General features: G+C 39.9%; 2 protein-coding genes across 3 annotated transcripts in view; one reads left to right on the top strand and one right to left on the bottom strand.

Moving 5' to 3' along the window:
* Positions 1–21,754, top strand: part of LOC150078955 (uncharacterized) — a 112,282-nt gene that overhangs the window by 7,062 nt on the left and 83,466 nt on the right. Inside the window, exon 2 of the mRNA XM_090382900.1 lies at positions 458–1,517. Within this exon, the coding sequence (XP_090239026.1) occupies positions 458–1,517 (1,060 nt within the window). The remainder of the gene's footprint in view (positions 1–457; positions 1,518–21,754) is intronic.
* The window catches only part of LOC150078956 (uncharacterized), a 32,016-nt gene continuing 16,163 nt past the window's right edge, over positions 5,902–21,754 (bottom strand). For both annotated transcript variants that reach the window (XM_090383481.1, XM_090383480.1), the window contains exon 3: positions 5,902–6,983. In XM_090383481.1, the coding sequence (XP_090239607.1) occupies positions 5,914–6,983 (1,070 nt within the window). In that variant the 3' untranslated portion in view covers positions 5,902–5,913. The remainder of the gene's footprint in view (positions 6,984–21,754) is intronic.

Genomic DNA, 21,754 nt, shown 5'->3' with positions numbered 1-21,754 from the left:
CATGAAGTGAAATCGTGGTTTCAGGTAAAAAGTGCGGACTTCTATGATTAAGGCATTCAACAGCTGATCCATAGATGGGAGAAATGTGTTACTATACATGGAGAGTACATGAAAAAGGGATTAAAGTTCCTGCCTGTGAAGTTTCACCTTTCTGGGGCTATTATTTCTAGGTAAGGGTGCGAACTTTTTGATACCCCCTCGTATATAATGAAGCTGATATCTTTTATAATGTGAGGTTTTTTGTAGTTTTTTAATTTTCGTAATGAAATAAATATATAAATTTATAATAAAAATAATAAGTTTAAGCAACTTAAACTCTAATTACGTGCACCCCGGTTGGAAATCACTGACTCGATTATTAATTCTATGAGGAATATTTTGTTTTTGTTTTTTTTTAATATTAAAAAATATACCGAAATGATAATGATAGCTGATTTCTTTTTCGATTTTTTTATAGGGTCACCGAGCAAAACTACAATGCATGTTCGATATTTGTACCTCATTGCCTTCCCCTTCCTGATGCTGCATTCTTCTTCTAATGCCTTAGATATAAATTATCAGGAGCTTCAACAGTTTGGAGTGTCCTGCCCTCCTCGTGATAACTGTCGTGTTTCAGAAACGAAAGCCACCAGCAAAATTTGCCAGTGTGACAGGTCATGTATCATATTTGGTGACTGTTGCATAGACTCGCTCTACCGCGATATCCGTCCTCCTCGTATCCCCGACCTTAAATGCAAGACGATTAACGGAACCGACGTCTTCATGATCACGTCTTGTCCTCGAGGATGGAACAGGGACCACATGATCCGTGCTCTTTGTGAAACCGAATACAACGATCCACTGAAATCGGCAACTCCAGTAACGAGTAGAACAAAGCGAATCACTTACAAGAATCTACACTGTGCCGCCTGTAATGATGACCCTGACACGGTGTTCTGGAACGTTAACATCGTGTGTGACACTCCAATTCTACGGTACGACAGTGTTGACAGAAAGCTGATGACTGATTATATCTTAGATAGCATCTCGTACAGAAAGGGTCAGTGGGGGATTTGGCTCATTAATGAAAAGAGTGAACATCAGTTTTACAAGTGCACCTTATCGCCCATGATTCACGATTCTGTACGAAGTAATTTAAGGGACTGTTACGGTGAGTCGATTTCAACTTGTGCTCCGGGGTGGAAAGACAATTTAGTACGTGCAAAATGCCACGGATACCAGGCACTAGTGCTAAGTCCATCCACTTTTAAACCATACAGAAATGCGCACTGTGCTCTCTGCAATTACGAAGATCTGACAAAACTTAAATGCGTAGCAAAGGGTGCTGTAGCTGGCATCCGATATCCTACATTTACCCTTTTATTCGATGTCAACCAAAGCATTAGGAGTCCAAAACATGACGTTCGTTGCAGAACTGGTCAAAAATACGATCCGTTTTTTAAGCGATGTTTAAATATTACTTGTGGAGTGAGAAACCATGTAGTAGTAAATGGAAAATGTGTCCCTGCTTCCAATAAGTAAACTATCACGTTTTAACACTTTCTCTATTACAATGAGTGTTACTTCAAAGAAAATATTAGGTTATTCAGTTGCCATTTATATGCATTTAGGACGCAAATTTCTCTGATTCGTGAACGCAAACGTAATGGGTCGATTTGTTTTTGCCATCTGCTCAACTTTTCTAGATCCTGTTGCAGCAGCGTACTGTCATTAGTGTCTTTATGACAGTACGCTGACAGTAACCTTCGTATCATCTGCAAATTTGGACATTAAGCTTGATATACCATCATCAATATCATTTATAAATACAGAAAACAACAATGGATCCAACACTGAACCCGGAGGGACTCCACTAATGACATTAGTCCATGATAATTAGTGTCCATTGATTACCACTCTCTGTCTTCTCCCACTCACCCATCCTTTTATCCATAGCAGCAATTTGCCTCCAACGCCACACTGCTCCAATTTGTGCAACAGTCTTCCATGTGCAACAGTATCAAAAGCCTTTCTAAGATCCAAATACTGTATATGATATCAAAGTTATTCCCTGCATCCAGTTCCTTTGTGACCACATCATAGTATCCAATAAAATTTGTTAGGCAAGACTTTCCATTAACAAAACCATGCTGTGTCTGAGTTATAACTGAAGTCTTGTCTAGATGATCCTGCAGTGCTTCTTTAAACAGTGCCTCCATTAATTTTCCTGGAACAGAAGTTAAACTAACAGGTCTATAATTACTTGTGTCGCCCTTTGATCCTCCTTTGTGAATTGGGGTCATATTTGCACATCTCCAGTCCATGGGTGCCTCTCCTGAGTCCATGGGTGCCTCTCCTGAGTCCAAGGAAGCTCTCATAATTATGGCTAAGGGTTTGCTTACTTCCTTTTCTGCCTTCTTTCATATAACTGGATAGATCCCATCCACCCCGGCTGCCTTTTTTATGTTTATCTTCAACAATTTCTCCTCCACTTTCCTCTCAGTTATTACCAAACCATCTAGCTCGCTGTCAGAGTTTAATTCACCTCTGGCAATCCCCTCCCTGAGTAACTCCTCATGTGTGAATGTAGATGCAAAATACTCATTTAGTTTGTTAGCCACCTGAGCAGGATCATCAACAGTGGAGCCATCAATATCCAGTGGACCAATCTGATTCATCCCTTTCCTTCTTGAGTTTACATAGGTAAAGAACTCTTTGCTGTTTTTCTTTGCATCCTTTGCCAAAGATTTCTCATAATCTGCCTTTGCCTGCCTAATCTTCTTTGTGACATGATTAAAGACCAGCTTATATCTATCATAGGATTCCATGTCACCCATCAATTTTTATGTATCCCATTCATTTTTCTTCTCTGCCATATGTCTCATTTGTTCATCTGACATCCATTTAGGCCTAAGCCTTGAACAATATTTCTTAGTTGGTATGTAAAGCCTAGTAGCTTCCAAGATAAATTCTTTGAATGCCTCCCATTTTGAATTTTCTTTTGGTAACATCATCAGTTGGTCCCACTGTATAGAATTTAAATACTGTCTCAGACCACCGTAGTCACCGTTACGAAAGCAAAAACTATTCCCTTTATTTACCCCTGATGGTGCCTGTCAGTCCCCTATACAGAGTACAGGCAAATAATTCAGCAAAAGATACACTCCCAATGGCAGGAGTTGTGGAATAGACAAACTGGGAATAAACTATATTGTATAAAGCCTGTAATTGAACCGTGGCAGTCTAGTCTGCGCAGGAATCGTAAGGAGGAAGTTGTTCTTGCCCGGACCCGCATAGGACATAGTCATTTGACTCATTCTTTTTTGCTGTGGGCTGATGACCCTCCTATGTGTGAGTCCTGTGGTACAATTTTATCAATCAGACACATTTTAATTGACTGTCCTGATTTTAGCAATATCCGTTTTAGCGCTTTTAATCATCTGACTGAGCCGTATACACTCAGTCAGATTTTATATGACAATGATAATGTGTCTGCTGTTTTTAGCTATTTTAAATCAATAAAGGTTTTTACTTGTATTTAAAATTGACATGTTATTGTTATTTCTTTATTGATTTATCTTTTCTGCATTTTATACATTTGTTAGTTTATGTCTTTACTTGGTGACCTAAGTAATTAAGTCAGTGAAAGTTTAAATTTTTATATATCATCTGATTTTGGCGCATTATAGCCTTAGTTGCTAATGCGCCAATAAAACCCAACAACCAACCAACCAACCCCTGATGGTAATTACCTCCTTGAGTAAATCCCACTTCAGCACACTGTGATCACTGCCACCTAGCGGTTCCTTTATTCAGATTCTTAATGCATGAAGAATCACTATTGATAATCAGATCAAGAGTATTACTCCCTCTAGTTGCCTCCCGAACATGCTGATGTAGAAAACAATCATCCAAAAAATCCAGAAAAGCCTTGTCATTGTGTGAGTGACCAGCCCCCAAATTCCAGTTAATATCTGAGAAATTAAAATCCCCCATTATAAGACTGTCTGATGTACTGGCCCACTCTATTTCCCTGTACAGTTCCTTATTATACTCATCAGAGTCATTAGGCCTATAGCACACTCCTACTCTCAATTTTGATCTCCCAATGCTTATGTCACACCAAATTGACTCGACACTGCACTGTCCAGCGATGTCGGCTGGCTTCACTTCCTTGGATTTTATGTGTTTCTTAACTAAAAGCATAACCCCTCCTCCCTTCCTATCCTTTCTGTAGACGTTGAACTCCCCAAATTCCAGTTCTGCATTCTTTATATCTGTGTGACACCACGTCTCTGATATCCCAACAATATCTGCCTTTGATGTTTTGAGCAATACCTCAAATTCATCAAATTTATTTGCCAAACTCCTAGCATTGGTGTATACGCAAATATACATGCACCTGTTCCTATCCTATTTTTAGCTACCCTAACACAACCCATGTGTTTACTTGTACCACAATGATTCCCAGCAGTCTGTGAAATACTCTGCATCTTGTTTTTCAAGTTGCTGCTCATTCCAATAGAAGCAGTGCAAGAATCATTTTCACCTCTACCAGTGGCTACTCTATTAATCTATTAGTCCTTGTATCCCCCAAGCTAACAGTTTTCCGACCCACCTAACACTGCCTCGATAACATCAGCAAATATTCTTGCACCTTTTCTATTTAAGTGCATCCTATCCCTGTAGAAGAAGTCTCTCCTGTTAACAAATACAGACCAGGCTGAAAAAAATTCTACCCCTTGAGCCTTGCACAATCTTTCCAGGTCCGAATTGATCGACAAGGCTCTCATCATATACTCCCTCCTATCTTGTCTGTACAGAATTGCAGACACTTTCAAATTCAACCCTAATTCACGGCTCTTGCGATCATTCCTATGGTCTATTGTCCTTGACGAGTTCCTGGGGCTGGATCTGGGCCGAGTCTAACCTAGCCTTCGCCGATGATCTTGTCTTTTAATACACTCTGGTAAAATAGCTGCTCTGGAAATGAAAGCAAATCAAGCACTCGGCCAGCTACAGAATTGGGCCTAACAGCCCCAATTATCCATCTCTCTTGAAAAAAACAAAGTTCATCCTGTTGAAAGGGATGCTTCAAATCCGCAGACCCCCAGTCATCAAATTAAACAACATACTAATTCGGTTATATACTGAAGCTAAATAGCTAGGACTCTACATAGATGCAAACCTCACCTTCCATCCTCTGGATCTTGGTCTTAGAAACACTGCTTATTGTCTCCTGGTCCATAGTCAACCGTTCCACCATTTTCCGTTTATTGGCTGGTACAAGGCAGGAGAGTCACCATATATGACGATCATCGATGAGGTGTGGGTGCTTGTCATTGGTACGGCAACTACAGCACTCCACGAACCGTTCACAAGATTCTCAGTTTGCAGAACACTGCCACCCTTCAATCACTGACCGATAAAAGGGATGATTATCGACTGCCGGTTGAGGTAACCGACAAGCATTCCTTTTTCCTACTCCGTCATATGAAGTTCATTGAATGTTTTATCAAATGTTTCGTTTGGACAAGACTCCAGAAATCTGCAGTATCATATTCAGCTGGTCTTACCGCGATACGTGTGCCACGAAGCGGGTCAGAACGCACGATTACTATATGGCGGTGGTCATAACGTTTTGAGTAGACAGCGTATTTGTGCAAATGACTCAACTTATTTTCTCTCTTCTAAGTTTAAATCTTAAATTTTAAATTTAAGGGACTATTTTAATATTTGCTGCTCTAATAGTGAGTGTGCTGTTTTTTGTAAAAGAATGAAAAGAATAGTAAAAATTGTGAAAAATAAATCAAACATTTAATGACGCAGAACTGAGTTAGACACAAATGCAAACTAACAGATTTTTTACTTGTTCTATTTGATTATAAACCATATAAACTGATTATGTATTTTGGTATTCAAATTAAGATTAGATTAGCTGAAGACGCATCTACCCTGCACTACTTTCTGTCCTGGCAGGCCGCATCCTACAGTTCGACATCTTTTGGAGAGTGGGTCAAACAGTTCCCCATCGTTACAAATATTTCTGCCTCCTACTCTGTCTCCATCGACTTTGTTGAAATCTATCAAGGCGGCGAAAGACAAATGCGGAACGTAGCCACGTGTAAAAATTCTAACACATGTGAGGGCCGAAGGATCGATGAAATTACAAAGTGCACAAAACAGGTTACGAAAGCAAGACGTTCCACTGTAAATAACTCCTGAGTGGTCCAAGCATTTTTCTTTTACATACGCATCATTCCAGTAAAGAGAACATTCTTTAACTTGATCTTCTTCACACTTTCGCAGATGCTTTGATAAGCCATCTGGAAACTGAATGGAGACTGTGTATTCCTCAAAGTCTTCTAAGCCCCCTTCGCTGAATGTCCGAACACCCCATGAATCTCTCTGTGGGTCATAAGAAAGTTTATCAATGATATCTTCTTCGACACTGCCTCCAATCATGAAGGGATTGTTTGCTCTAGTTAACCGTAGCAACCAGAATGTCGACTGTTCGTATTCAAAATTGCACACTGCGCAAAAATAATTGACGTAAGTACGATTGCTAAAGACATTGGTCAAGGGAAGTTTGCGCAGTGGATCGCTGTTATTGAAAGGCAACGTTTCACACATCGTTTTTATATCTTCATTTCCAGCCCATCCACTAGCACATTTGTTTATCATTAATACTGCACTATGTCTTCCATATGACACGCATGTGGCACCATCGATCTTATCTCTACTTTTCGTTAAGAATTCAGAATCGATGCAGCAGTCACCGTAAAAGTTGCATTCCTTATCACACCTGCAGTGATAAAGTTCTATGTTGGGATCGCTAGCCGCATTCTTGCAAGTTAAATTAGAAGAACAGCTTTCACAGTAGATTCTGTTTAAATCTCGTTGATCCAACGGACCTTGGCAAAGACAGGAAGCCACAGAAAAAAGTACAAATAAATATGGAATCCACAAGTTGTACATTCTTTTAGGTTTCACTTGCTGCTTTCCTACAAAGAAAAAGAAAAATTTAGAAAATGTCACGCTATTACAGAATGTTATCTCAATGTTAACATTTCAACATAAAAAATATATAATAATTACCAGGAGTGGCTAGAAATTTTCAGGTGTGATTTTATAAGTAAGTTAAAACCGAAAACATCAATTTTTTTTCTTCTGTTCTCTACAAAACGTTGTTCCTTTGGGCAGCTTTATCTGAAGGCATTCTTTTTGGCCATCATTGGTACCATTTGGGAACTCGTTTACTGAGTTTTGAGGAATTCACTGTTTGCTCTTTCTTTTTCGTATCGGAATTTATGGAAATATTATATTCCTCCCTGCTGATGACGTTTTCTAAAAGGTTTGATTCTGCATAACCTGTTTTCATTCAGTTATTGGTCATCACTCAATGTTTTTGACATCCATATTTCTTTCAAGATTCGCGATTAAAATTTGATGAATACTTCTTTATTCATCCCAACTGTTCTTCTGTCATATTCATTCTTCGATCGGTATGCAAGTTCTGCACTTTTTCGTTTTCATTAATTTTTGCCGTCGCAGAAGCTGGATTGAGAATCGTTACAGACGTTTTCTCTTCTTGCTTTTTTTTTTTTTTTTTTTTGTTTGTTGTTGGGTTTTAGGAGCATCAGCGACTAAGATCCCGTTACTCCGTGTATATTGTCTGTAAATTGCGTGTGTTCTGAGATCGATTTTATGTTTTATGGATGAAAAACGCGAGGTTCCGGGAGAAAAACATGCTATCATCTCTAACTCAACCACATTGTGTGTAAAAGGAGAGCTGTACGGAAAAACAGGACGTCCAGTGTGCAGAAAATAATCTGAATTTTAAAATAGCCCAGAACTGCCCTATATAAACTGTATCAAGCGTAGGGGATTGAAGACATTAGGTTGTTGTTGTTGTTGTTGTTGTATGTTTTACGGCGCAACGGCACCTATAGGCCATTATGCGCCAAGCAATGGTAGGAGGCAAAAGGCTTTATTAAAAGAGAGATATGTGCACTATGTGAAGATTTAAGCATTATATTCTGTCATAGCATTTTATCCTTTTTAGGAAAGTGAAAACTGCATTAATATCAGATCTGTCGCCTAATATTTGTTCCAAAGTAGGTGTGGTTTGGGCTGCATAGTTTGATAAGAAGGTGGTCTGCCGTACTCCATTATAGAGAGGGCAGTCAACAATGATGTGCTGGACTGTGATTTGAGCATGGCAGTTCGGACAAGAAGGTGGGTCTGAGGAAGAGAGAAGATAAAGGTGAGTAAGGTGTGTATGTCCTATTCGTAATCTTGCAAGTGTGACTTCTTCCTTTCGGTTCGAGCGGAAACTAGATGGCCAAGACTGGAGTTTCGGTTTAATCCGAAGCAGTTTGTTGCCTTCTTGGTTTTGCCAGATGGTTTGCCAGTGAATCATACTTCGCTTTGTTATAAGACTTTTATAATCGGTGAAAGGAATTTTGAAAGAGTCATGAATTGGTTGCACAGTAGATTTGGCTGCGTGGTCGGCACTCTCATTGCCAGGTATGCCAACATGGCTAGCGACCCAACAAAATTTTATTACTTTCGTGTTCTTAGCAAGATGAGCCAGCAAGTTTTGAATATTACCAAGTAGGTAGTTATGATGCTTTCTTGGTTGCTGTAAAGCGAGAAGGGCACTCAGAGAGTCGGTAAAAATAATACTATGGGTATACTGCTTCAGCTTTATAGTTTCTAGCGCCATCTGAATGGCATGAAGTTCAGCAGTAAAGATACTGCATTCTAAAGGTAACTGATTAGAGATTGTTGATGATGGAAGAACAACAGCAGCACCGACGTGGTGATCAGTTTTGGAACCGTCTGTGTATATCATGGTATAAGATTCATATTTCTCAAGTAGAGATTTATGAAGCTGGTTTACATTCTGTGAAGAAAGAGTACCTTTCCCCCATTCTTGAAGGGACAGATCACAGGTGGCAGGGCAAAATGCCCACGGAGGAGTCGTGAAACTAGTGGTGGCTATTTTAGAAAGATCAAGCTGCCAATTATCAAGTAGTGAGCAAAGATGTATGCCAGCGGGTCGATTTATTGATGGATAAACGGCATACAAGTTCTCCCAATCTGGTGTAAATAGATGTTTCCACGATGGATGCAGGGGTTGGCTTTTTATTTTGACGGCATAATTCAGCAGTAAAATTTGTCTTCGTAGAGAGAGTGGGGGATCATGAGCTTCAGCGTACAGGCTCTGCACAGGAGATGTGCGGTAGGCTCCAAGAGCAATGCGAAGGCCACTATGGTGAATAGGGTCCAAAGCCCTCAAAATGCTAGGTCTAGCAGAGTTGTAAACTGGTGACGCATAGTCTAACCTTGATCTTACAATAGCATGATATAAATGAAGGAGTGTTTGACGGTCAGCACCCCATGTTGTAGCTGATAATACTCTCAAAATGTTTAGTTTCTTGAAACAGGTGGTTCTAAGTTCTTTAATATGGTCAAGAAAGGTCAATTTTTTATCTAAAGTTAATCCAAGGAAACGAATGGTAGGCACAACAGGTATATCATGGTTCCCCAGCTTTAGAAGTGGGTCAGGGTGGAGATTACGTCTTCTACAGAAATGAACTGCAACAGTTTTTTCAGGTGATATGCGGAACCCGTTGTCTGTGGCCCACGTTGTAATCTTATTAAGAGCTCCTTGCAATTGTCTCTCAATCATTCTCATGTTCTGTGAGTGACAAGATATACTGACATCATCTGCATATAAGGTAGTAAATACAGTGGCTGGAATGACCTTGGTAATTGAATTGATTTTTATAGTGAATAGAGTGGCACTTAAAACTGAGCCCTGTGGAACACCTTCTTCTTGGATGAATTTTCGGGAAAGAGTGGATTGAATACGGACCTGGAAGGATCGCTGCTTCAAAAAGTTCTGTATAAATCTTGGCATATTACCTCTGAAACCTAATGCATGTAGATCACGGAGAATTCCGTATCGCCAAGCTGTGTCAAAAGCTTTCTCAACGTCTAAATAAACTGTAGTCAAATGTTCCTTCCTTAAGAAGGCATTGCGAATCTGGTTTTCCATTTGTATCAATAGGTCTAAAGTTGATCTACCTGTATGAAATCCGCACTGCGATGAATTGATGAGGTTGTATTTGCTCAGCACCCAGGTGAGTCGAGAATTTACCATTTTTTCCATTATTTTTCCCATACAGCTGGTGAGGGCAATAGGTCGATAGTGACGCGGGTTGATTGGATCCTTGCCAGGTTTTAATAATGCTATGACATATGAGTGTCGCCAGTTATCAGGGAAAGTATCTTCTGTGAAAACCCGATTATATAGCTGGAGTAAGACACAAAGCGACTTTTCGCTCAGCTCTTTCAACATGACATAGTGTATTCCGTCAGGTCCAGCAGCACTGTGTTTCGAGCTGTTAAGAGCAAGCCGTAGTTCAATTATGGTAAAGGGACAGTTGTACATTTGATGGTGGTCTGTGTTAAAATTTAGGGTCTGCTTTTCAGCAAGAGACTTTAATTTCTGAAAGTTTGGCGAGTATGAGGATACAGCAGAGGTTTCAGCAAAGGATTCTCCGAGAGTGTTGGCTATGTCTTGAGGTAGTGAAACATCATTGCCGTTTATATTCAGTATTGATAGATGCGAAGGAGGATATTTATTATACATTTTTCTAATATTTTTCCAGATGGTTTGTGTTTTAGTGGACCGTGTAATGGTTGAGGCAAAACGTTTCCATGACTCTCTTTTACTTGCACGCTGAATGCGTCTAGCATTGGCTCTGGCTTTCTTAAAGTGTACTAGATTAGCAGCGGTAGGGTTTTTGCGAAATTTATTCCAGGCTTTATTTTTCTCTCGTTTAGCTTGATTGCATTCATTGTTCCACCAGGGTTTTGGTCTTATTCTATGATCTGTGCACACTCTTGGTATTGCTGCTTCTGTGGCCAGCAATATTTGATTTGTTACATAATCAACCGCATTATTTATTGACATATTTGAAACAGTTGTTTTCTGCAGGGTGGCTAGTTGCCTATATTTTTCCCAGTCAGCTTTGGCAAAGTTCCATTTGGCAGTTTGATTATGACAAGGTGGAGAATTTGATTCTACACGGCAGACTATTGGATAATGGTCACTACCCAGTAGACTGTCATGAACAGACCAATCAAATAGCGGAAAAAGGACTGGTGAGCATATGGAGAGATCAATTGCTGAGCTTGACCCAGAAGGTAGATGAAAATAAGTGGGTAAACCAGTATTCAGTAGAGTCAGATTAAATTTATCTAAAAGCTTTTCTAGTATTTTTCCTCGTTTATCATGTATTCTATCACCCCATAGAGGATTATGTGCGTTAAAATCTCCCATGATGCAAAAGGGAGGAGGGAGCTGAGATACAACAGTTTCAAGATCAGTGTAAGAAATGTCTTGGTTAGGGGAAAGATATAAGGAAACAATGGTAAAAGAAAAAGGAAAAGATATTCGAGCAGCTACTGCTTCTAGATTTGTTTGTAACATTAATGGTCGGGAAGGGATATTGGAGTTCACTATAAGAGCAACCCCTCCATGAGCCGAATTGCTTAAATGAGAAACTCTATCTTTTCTGTAGATAACATGATGTTTAATTGAGGTAGCAAAAGAAGCTGTTAAGTTAGTTTCTTGGAGGCAGAAGGTAACTGGGTTATACTGGAGAAGGAGATCCCGAATATCATCAAGGTTGGTGCGATACCCTCTACAATTCCACTGAAGAAAACTGGGCATTATTTGGGTAAAGTGTGGTCCTCGGTTTCTGTCCGAGGTACTGTTGGCTTATGGTGACCAGATTTTCTTTTTGGGAAGTACGGTCTTCCTGTTTCCATCTCTTCTTCTGGGAAGAGATCGAGAACGGGATCTTCGCGGTCAGTGTTTTCTTCCATTTCAATCGAATCAGTTTTAGAAATATCAACACTTTTTGAGTACATTGGATTATTGGTAGAATGCGGAACAGTGATTGGTGTGTTAACAGCCTTGTTTGATTTATATGGTTTACCAGAAAGGGGCATAGCTTCCAAAATTGACCGAGCCCAATCTGACATTGATCTGTCTGGGGGAAACGTTACCTCAGTTTGAGTACCAGTCGTTATTCTTCTTTGCACAGTACTTGTTACCACAGTTGGTTTTTGGACTATTTCAGCAAAGCTGGGTCGAGTGTTAAATTGAGCCTGTACAGATTTTTTAGCTTCTTGGTACGAGATGTTTTTTTCGGCTTTGACCCGTTGAATGTTTTTTTCCTTTTTCCATAGGGGACAATCTCTGGAGTAGGTAGTATGTGGGCCATTACAATTTGAGCATTTGTGCTGCTCTGCTTTGCAGTCAGAGTGATTGTGCTCGCGTGAACCGCAGTTGGCACAAGTGGCTAAACCTCTACACACGTTTTGGGAATGCCCAAATTTTTGGCATTTAAAACAGCGTGTAGGGTTAGGAATGTATAATTTTATTTGACAATTCAGATAACCTGCTTTGATGGATGCTGGAGGTTTGGGGCTATCAAATGTTAGTATTATATTCCGTGTTGGAACTAGAGCATTGTCTCGTTTTGTGTATATGCGCTTTACATGCACAATTCCCTGGTCTTGCAATTCGTTTTTCAACTCTTCTTCTGAGAGATTTATGAGATCCCACTCAGCTATCACACCCCTGGAGGTGTTTAGAGTAGCATGAGGGGAGACAGTAATCGGTAATCCTCCAAAGGATGTCAGTTTTTGGAGCCGTTGTGATTGCCGTTCATCTGAGACCTCAACGAGCAAGTCGCCCGATCTCAGACGCTTAGTTGTTTTCGGAGATCCTATTAGATTTTCTAGGTATTTCTGAATTTTAAAAGGCGAGAGACTACCAAGAGACTTTTCTTGAGTAGAATGCAATACAAGGTGCATTGGATGCCTTCTTTGTAGTAAACTGTCAGTTTTTTGACGTTTAGCACTGCATGAGTTAGAGTCTTCTGTCTCATGAGCAGCCATATTAGGATCTTTATGTCCTGTAGAAGAGATCATTTTGCTCCTTTTAGCCCCGGAAAGATAGCTTTTCTTTCCAGGTTACCGGCCCCGCCACGGGGAGGCAGGAGCAGTGCCACAAGGGTAACCAAGCGGCTGAGTTAGTTTGGTTAGTAAGATAACAAGAAACAGAAAGGTGAATTTCCTTCCTGGAACTCTGCCTACTTTTTGTAGTGCAAAAGTTTCACAATACAAATAAATGAGGAAAACTGTGTTTAAAACCTAAAGAAAACTATTTGCTTTGCACACAATATATAGATCGCTTGGAAATCGCTTGGCTACACTAATAATCGCTTGGCACCCGGGGCCAAGACATTAGGTATTGGGAATCATCTGCCTATTAGTAAGCCACTTGTGTCAGAAAAGAAACGAAAAGTCCGCTTACAGTGGTGCTGAGAACGTTATGGAAGATAGCCATGTGTTCAGAGGAATAAATATGCACTTTGTTTTATATTGATAGTAGGCAGAGAGCGTGGCAAGATCCTCACGAAGCGATGGACACTACTTCACTTGTTAAGACAACTCAAGCATCTGGAGGTAGTATCATGGAATGGGGAATGTTTTGTTATCAAGGACCGGTATCCAGGTCCGTTAATACCGGTGGATATTCGAATGTTCAGGTACACAGATGGGGTACCTGATTTATGTATCATATCTACTGCACCTGCAATGTTATCGAGAATGTGTGGGATATGCTGGAGTGAGCTATTTGGAAAAGAACTCCTCTTCTTCAACCTTGCCGCAGCTGCGGGATATTTTGCTGGAATAATGGTCACAATTAGACCAAAACACACTAACTCACCTTATAGAATCCATGCTGCGCCTCCCACTTGCTGTTATTCAAAAAATGGCGACCGTATTCGATACTAAATAACTCTGAATCTCAATGGAGTGTTTACGTTTTGGATGGAGTATGACATCGTTATGAATATTTTAATAGCAAACTATGATAGAACAACCCAAGCAATTTAACATTTTCCTCGATTACTCCCACTTTATACTGCAAATTCTTTTCATCTTCATTAAACCCAAAAATAATGCAAGTACATCGTCTACAAATCAGCTGTAACATCATCGTCGCTATTAACATCGTCAACAAGATCGCACAGCACATAATTCTGATAACGGAATCTGTAAAATCCTTGGGAATGGTATTAAATTCCAGTCTGTCGTTCAAAAAGCTAACTCATTTCGCCAACTCCAAGGCCGAGAGCATTCTGAGTCATTAAAAGTGATATGAGTAAAAAAACTCGCAACAAGGAAAAGGCCATGAGTTGTGAAATTCCATTTTGAGCGATGCCTCAGAATCTCAGAATGGACATGTTGTAATTAATGTAAGGCTGCATCTGAATGTTATTTTAACTCTATCAAATGGCCAGAAATGAGTGTTCTGTTGTGTTTATGTACAAGAGAAGATTTTATTGTGGCAAAAATGCCCATTCAATTTGTCGTTAGTTATATTGTGCTAACAGAGTGATTATTTCCTTGGGAATGCAGTACCAATAGTGTAACCAAAAGGGTTGTTTGATTCAACTCAAAAGAGCGAAAAATATGAGACCTTTACGTCATTATTGTTTACTGTGTACTTGGTATTGCTTTAAGACGAATGATTACAATAAAGACAGTATATAAGCATTAGCTTTAAGCTATAAAATTGCGCATAATTTGCGCAACTATTGCAAACAATAGAGAAAGAAGAAGAAAGAAAGAAATAGCAAAGAATAAATGAATGAAATTATCAAAATTCTGACAATCATTATACGTTGCAAGAATCTTAATCTAAATTATAAACCATGGTTCTTCTCGACAGAGATTTTTTAAATGTGTAAGATGTTGTCTGAAATATCATAATAAACGAATATAAGTTTTATTAAGCTGTGAAATGATAAAGCATTGAAGTATCTGCCCTGAGAAGAATAATCTTACTGAGTTCTGTTCTTTGGAAAAGTTTTAAATCACGAGATGATTCTGAAGTCCATAGAAGTGTATATTAAAGATTTTATGTACATTTTTATATTAAAATCTATGGAAAATATTATAATGCGCCTAAAACAACTTAGGTTAAAGTTTACTTACCTGTGCTAACATGAAGAGCTCCGCTGATATTTTCCGATCCTGATGAACATATACGATTTACACTCGTAATTTAAGGTCCCAAATCAGGAATGGGAACTCTGTTTCACTTCAACTGAATATTCAGGCTACTCTGCATTCTTTCATTCCCGCATTCCTGCTGCCATTTCAATAGAAACATAGCATATACAACATACGCAAAATTAAAACATTTTTGGTGTCAAATAACGAACCAGAACGGCTGTCATCCGACCCCACTTTATTAACCTTTGACATATTGACATCAACAGAATAACGGCAATTCCTACAAACTCGTAACGCTACACCCCTTGTACTACAGATTAAAAAGCATCGTGACGTCTAATATTAAAATATTAACTGTAAAATTGTCAATCGAAGTGCTTCTGGAAAATTACACAGTAATAGGAGAGAAACATAAATTGGTCATTAATTAATTCTTGGTCTCTGTTGATTAAAAATTGAACTTCGATCTCTCACCGACCACAAAATTCGACCCGAATCAGTATCTGCTTATTTGAATTAAGGAAATATTAAATTAACGAAAGGCAGTGTCCTTTTTTCGCTGATTTGAAATATTTTAAGTGGTTTTTAAATGTTAATGACTCTTAAATAATAATTGATTGACTATAATATCAAAATTAACCGGTTAGGATATTTCATGAATGATGTTGACTTCCCCTTAGGTTACAATTTACTATTAACCCTTAGGTGAATAGTAAATTGTTTAGTTCCTTTTTTTTCGCAAAAGCGAAAACTGGTTAAAACACATAATAGGAATTTTTCTCAGCCGATTTACGTCTTTGACATACATAACACATTTCAGAATCTGTATTTCAAGCGCAGTTCTATTTTTTAAACTAATTTCAAGTCCAAACCTATGGAAACTGGCCCCACGAGGCAAATAAAACCTTTAAAATTTGATATTACACAATGAAATGTTATCTAATAATATCCTTAGACACGTTTTCTGCGTTTTAAGACCCATTAAAACCCCTTAATTAGCCATTTTTAACACAAAATTATAATAATGTTCTTCTAAGTATACAATTATCTACAAATCAACTTTTCCTATACGCCTATGGAACAAAAATTAATGTAGAATGGAACCACACTTCCATTCCACATTCACTCTCTTCGAATATAACAAAGAGGACTTCATTACTCAGGAAGCCAGAATTTATTTATGGATCGTGTCTTAATTATTCGGTTCATCAAGTACCTTTCCTTACACTTACCTAAATCTAAACTCTTTATGAAAATAGTTGTTTTAAACATCCACTTCTTTGCTCTGAGAACTTTCCTAGATGAAGCAAACCGGTTTTCTGAGAAAAATACCAGCGACTTTTATAATAAACTACAAAGTGTCCCCATAAAGGTGCCTCAGTTTATCTCGAGGGCTAATTTATGTGCATGTAAACGTGCCAATGAAAGCTTAACTTTTTCTACTGGACTGTGGATGGCGTTCATCAACCTCTTTATCACAGATGAAGATTTAAATTCAGCATTAAAAAGCATCAGAAATTACTATACTATACTACAAGTCCAGATGACATTCCAGGCTTATTTTGGAAAATGACTGTCACTACCTTAAAACCCCTCATACTTCGGACCTTCAACTTGTCTCTCAGGCTGAGGAAGTATCCTAGGCAATTTAAGCAGGTCAGTATAGTTGCAATTTTCAAAAAAAGGTGATAAAAATGGTGTAACTGATTACAGACTCATATCCTTGAAAAACAACCTGGCTAAACTCTTCGACACAGCAGTACGCAAACATCTCTTCGAATTCTTCAGGCTTTTCATTGATAATTTCTGCAGTGGCAAGTTAGTGGTCACAAATTTGCTTCCTTTCTGGCAATACACCTCTGAAGTTCTTGATAACCACCTTCATGTTGATGCAGTCTACACAGATATATCTAAGGTATTTGATAAAGTACCGCACGAACAACTTGTGGAAAAACTTAAGCTATATGGTATCCGTGACCCTTTGCTCTCATGGCTACGCAGCTATATTACACATCGTTCCTTCAGCGTTATTATCTATCAAGTGAACTCAGACTGTTTCATATCACTAATTGTAGTACCTCAACGCTTCATCTTAGGTCCTCTACTTTTCATTGTGTTCGTAAATGATCTTCCTTCTTTCATCTGCAACTCCAATGTTCAAATTGCTCTCTATGCAGATGATCTTAAGATCTACTCAGCAGTGAAGGAGATTAGTGATTCTCAACGACTTCAATGCGCTCTCAATAAGTTCTCTGTGGCTATCTCTGAATGGCTTGTCTGTTAACCCCTCGAAGTGCAAAGTTATCTCTTTTTCATCCTGCAGATCTTGCCAACTAATAAATACGGAGTACACTATTAAGTCTGTGATCATTGAAAGGTGTGACCAAGTTAGCGACTTGAGGATTCTTTTCTCAAGCAGTAATAAAGTCGATGCCCATTTCCTTAAAATAACCAACAAAGCATTAAAAACAGTGGGATTTATCAAACGAAACACCTAAAAGTTCAAAATCTACAGATATGTGGTTATCCTTTATAAAAACTATTTTTCTGCCAATCCTTGAATTCAGCTCACCCATCTGGAATCCTCACACAAAGACTTTAACTAACATAATTGAAGCATTCCAAAAAAATTTTGTCCGTTACCTTACGTTCTGTAATCCTTTATTCTATCAATCAGTCTATTAATCGCTGTGGGATTTCTTTCATCGGAGGCTTATGTGCACCAGAAGAGTTACTGCTGACATCACCCTTCTAGCCAAAGTAATCACTGGAACTTATGAAGCATCTGATATACTTAGTAAAATCAACTTCAATGCTTCTTGTAGACAAGTCAGGAAACTTACATTGTTTCGCCTTGACTCTGCCACCACGGACTTTAAACTAAACAGAATCAGCAAATGACTCTCTCATTGACTTATTTGACAACTCCCAACCACTGATGAACTCCATCAATAAGTCTACTCCTTCTCTTGAACTGCAAAGTGACTAGCTCTCATCTAATTATTGTAGTTTTTATTATTATTTGCTTTATTATTTTTCTATTCTCTAACAAATTAATTATTATTTCTTTTACCAGTAACTTAACTTAATGCATACTTCTTTTGTGCATATAATTTTAATGTTTAAATCTATATCAATGTTTATCTTCCTGTTGGATTTCACATTATTATTCCCCTCGACGTGGGCACCTGTACGTGGTGAGGGGACCTCCCAGTGATGCTGCTTGGTTTCCAGATTAGCATCGCTGGGAACTAACGCCCATACCTTGGTTCCAGGGTAACATCTTTGGAATCCGGCGTGTGCAGCCGTGCGCCGTGACCCGTGGAATGCGGAAAGGGGGATCCTGGTGGTTGAGGGGCCCAGCCTTAATACACCACTTTGGCTCCTGCTTCGATAAGACGGGTGGTCCCGGACCGGCCCGACTGGGATCAATCGGCGGGTGGTTTTTACTGCTAGGTTCAACTGCGTTCCAATAAGTCTCCCTCCCTTTGGTCCTGGGACGGGATAAAGACTTATTGGTAACGTGGGTATGGTGTTCTAAGCGAACTCGGCGTCCCATTCATGTACGCAGTACCTGCTAGTTCACGAGTGGGCGTCCCCTCGTAGGGCTCCGCGGTGGGTGAGGTACTTAGGCATCAGACACTTTTTCTTTACTCTTATGAGTAATTTAAATCCTTCTTCTGGGGCCCCAACAAGGCCCCTACCTAATCGATCAGATGAGAGTGAGGGCAATTCTGCAAAAAGAGCCAGAACTGAGGATAAAACACCATCTATAACACCGCTTTTCCTCATTCTCCATTCTACCGGAGAGCAGTCAATTGGGAAAATGTCACCCTTCTTTATCCAGAAAGGATTAGAAGGGCTGACAGGATCACCAAAATCTGTAAAACGGCTGCGTTCTGGCGATCTTTTAATCAAAGCTTCAAGTACAAAGCAAGCAGAAAGAATCCTGAATGCGACATCCATAGGGGAATACCGATCAGTGTAACACCCCACAACACTTTGAACTCTTCCCGAGGAGTCATTTCAGAGTGGGATCTTCTTCATGTCTCTGAAGAAGAGATTGCTCTGAACTAAGAGACCAAGGAGTGACGGCTGTCAAGAGAATATCAATGCGGAAGGATGGGAATCTCGTCCCTACCCGAGTTCTCATCCTAACATTTAACACCCCACGGCCTCCTAGTTCCATCAAGGCAGGGTATTTAAACTGCCCAGTGAGGATCTATATTCCAAACCCACTGAGGTGTTTTAAATGCCAAAAATAAGGCCACTCACATACGGCTTGTCGTGGCAACCCTGCCTGTGCTCGATGTGGTGCGAAAGACCACGAGAGCAAGGAATGTTCAGCTTCTAAACCGATGTGTGTAAATTGCCAACAAGATCAGCCTGCCTACTCCAGAGCATGCCATCGGTGGAAGGATGAAAAAGAGATCCAAAAACTGAAAACGAAGCTGAATATCTCCTACCCAGAGGCTAGAAAACGCATTCAACCAATAAATAGCGGGAAGCCTTCATATGCTCAGAAGGTTTCTGCAAAGTGCACTATCGGTACACAAACAGAGATGTCTGTACCACCAAGAGAGTCATTCACTCCGATTGCACCCTATTTATTGAATTCACAAAAGCCCACCAAAAAAATGCAGTCAGCTGCCTCTCCAATATCCGTACCTCCGAGTGTGCCACCACTAACAAAACCAAGTGGTAAATAGCTAACAGATAAAACAGAAACAATGGATGTCGAGCACAAGGAGGTACCGGATGAATCAGTCTTGGAACTCTTTGCGGAGGAACAAATGGACACGGGACAGCGTCCCTTCTTCCCTAAAAAAGATAATTCCAAGACTGACAAAAGTAAGCCCTCAGCACCTCGGAAGCCGCCTGATGGACCCACCAAGCCTAAATAATGGCTAAATTCCCACAATGGAATTGTCGTGGATTCCGGCGAAATACTGACGACATCAAGGCCCTCCTGCAAAAGCACGAGCCAGTTTGCTTTTGCTTGCAGGAGACATATCTAAAAGCAAATGATGATCCCACCATGCACAACATCACAATTTTTCGAAAGGATAGAATTGCGGATGGCTCTGCTCATGAAGGAGTGGCTATCCTTGTGGGCAATCAGACCCCAGTTCAGCCCTTGCTAATTACAACTAGCATGGAAGCTGTTGCAATTCGCCTTACGGTGGGATTTATATTAACCGTCTGCTCTATTTATTTGCCATCTGGGACTGACAACTCCCAGGAAGACCTTGATGATCTTCTAACGCAGTTGCCTCCCCCTTACTTACTTCTCGGGGATATGAATGGACATAACACCCTGTTGGGTAGTGCTAACATCAACGGAAGGGGACGAGTCATAGAGCGTATGCTCAATGACAATGACCTTTCCCTTCTAAATACTGGAACAAACACCTTCTTCCACATGCCTACCCGTACTTTTTCTGCCATTGATCTCTCTATCTGCTCCCCTTTTCTGCTCCCTTCTCTTACTTGAGAAGTGGAGGAGAATCCATACGGAAGTGATCACTTCCCTGTGATAACCTCGTTACAGTGGGAGACCACGTCCTCCTTTCAGGTTACCACGGTGGAAGATTGATCAGGCTGACTCGATTGCCTTCCAACATCAGGCAAATTTTGACCTCAGTATAGTCAGTCAGGAGCCTATCAATGATGCAGTAATGTACATCACAGAAATCATTGTCCAAGCAGCTGCGAATGCTGTCCCAAAAACATCTGCCCGGTTTCCACCATTTCCCAAACTTTGGTGGAATTCACAATGCACAGCAGCAAAAAAGGCTCAAAACAAAACGTGAGGGATATTCCGCCGATATCCAACCACTGTTAATCTAATAGCCTTCAAGCGTGCACGAGCCAAAGCACGCTACATTCGCCGTCAGAGTCAAAAGGAATCATGGATCCGTTTTACATCATCTATTAACCAGGCTACCAATTCAAAAGTAGTCTGGGATAAAATCCGGAAAATGAAGGGAAAATATACATCCCACCCTTCTTCAATCCTAGATTATATTGGATGCGCTATTGCAGATCCAACTGCAATAGCCAATTCTCTTGGGGAAACGTTTTCTAACATCTCTGCAACATCTTCGTATTCCCCAGAGTTCCTGGTCCTGAAACATAAAATTGAAAAGCAGGCCCTTAGTTTTAAGTCCAAGGGCCTTTATCCATACAACGGGGCATTCACTATAGAGGAACTGGAAAGAGCCCTCACTCTTTCCAATGCAAGTGCTGTTGGACCAGATGGCATCCATTATGAAATGATTAAGCATCTTTCACCAAAATCTATGGATTATCTGCTCATTCTATATAACAGAATCTTTATTGAAGGGCAGTTTCCGGATTCCTGGCGCAAGGCAATCATTCTTGCCTTTGCTAAGCCAAGAAAGGATCCAAAAGGCACTACTAATTATCGTCCTATTGCTCTGACTAGCTGTATGTGCAAAATTCTGAAGAGAATGGTTAAATTTCGTTTCATATGGTATTTAGAATCAAATGACCTTCTCTCCAACATCCAGTGCGGCTTCCGAAGGAACCGGTCCACTTTGGATCATCTCATTAGACTGGAAACTTCCATCCGGGATGCTTTCCTAAAACGCGAACACTTGGTGTCAGTGTTCTTTGACATGGAGAAAGCGTATGACAC

Source organism: Mastigoproctus giganteus, chromosome 10 (genome assembly GCF_048544385.1).
Source record: "Mastigoproctus giganteus isolate SK-2022 chromosome 10, ASM4854438v1, whole genome shotgun sequence".
Taxonomy (NCBI): domain Eukaryota; kingdom Metazoa; phylum Arthropoda; class Arachnida; order Uropygi; family Thelyphonidae; genus Mastigoproctus; species Mastigoproctus giganteus.
The sequence above is the reverse complement of the archived record's forward strand: the minus strand, read 5'-3'. Positions and strand labels throughout refer to the sequence as shown.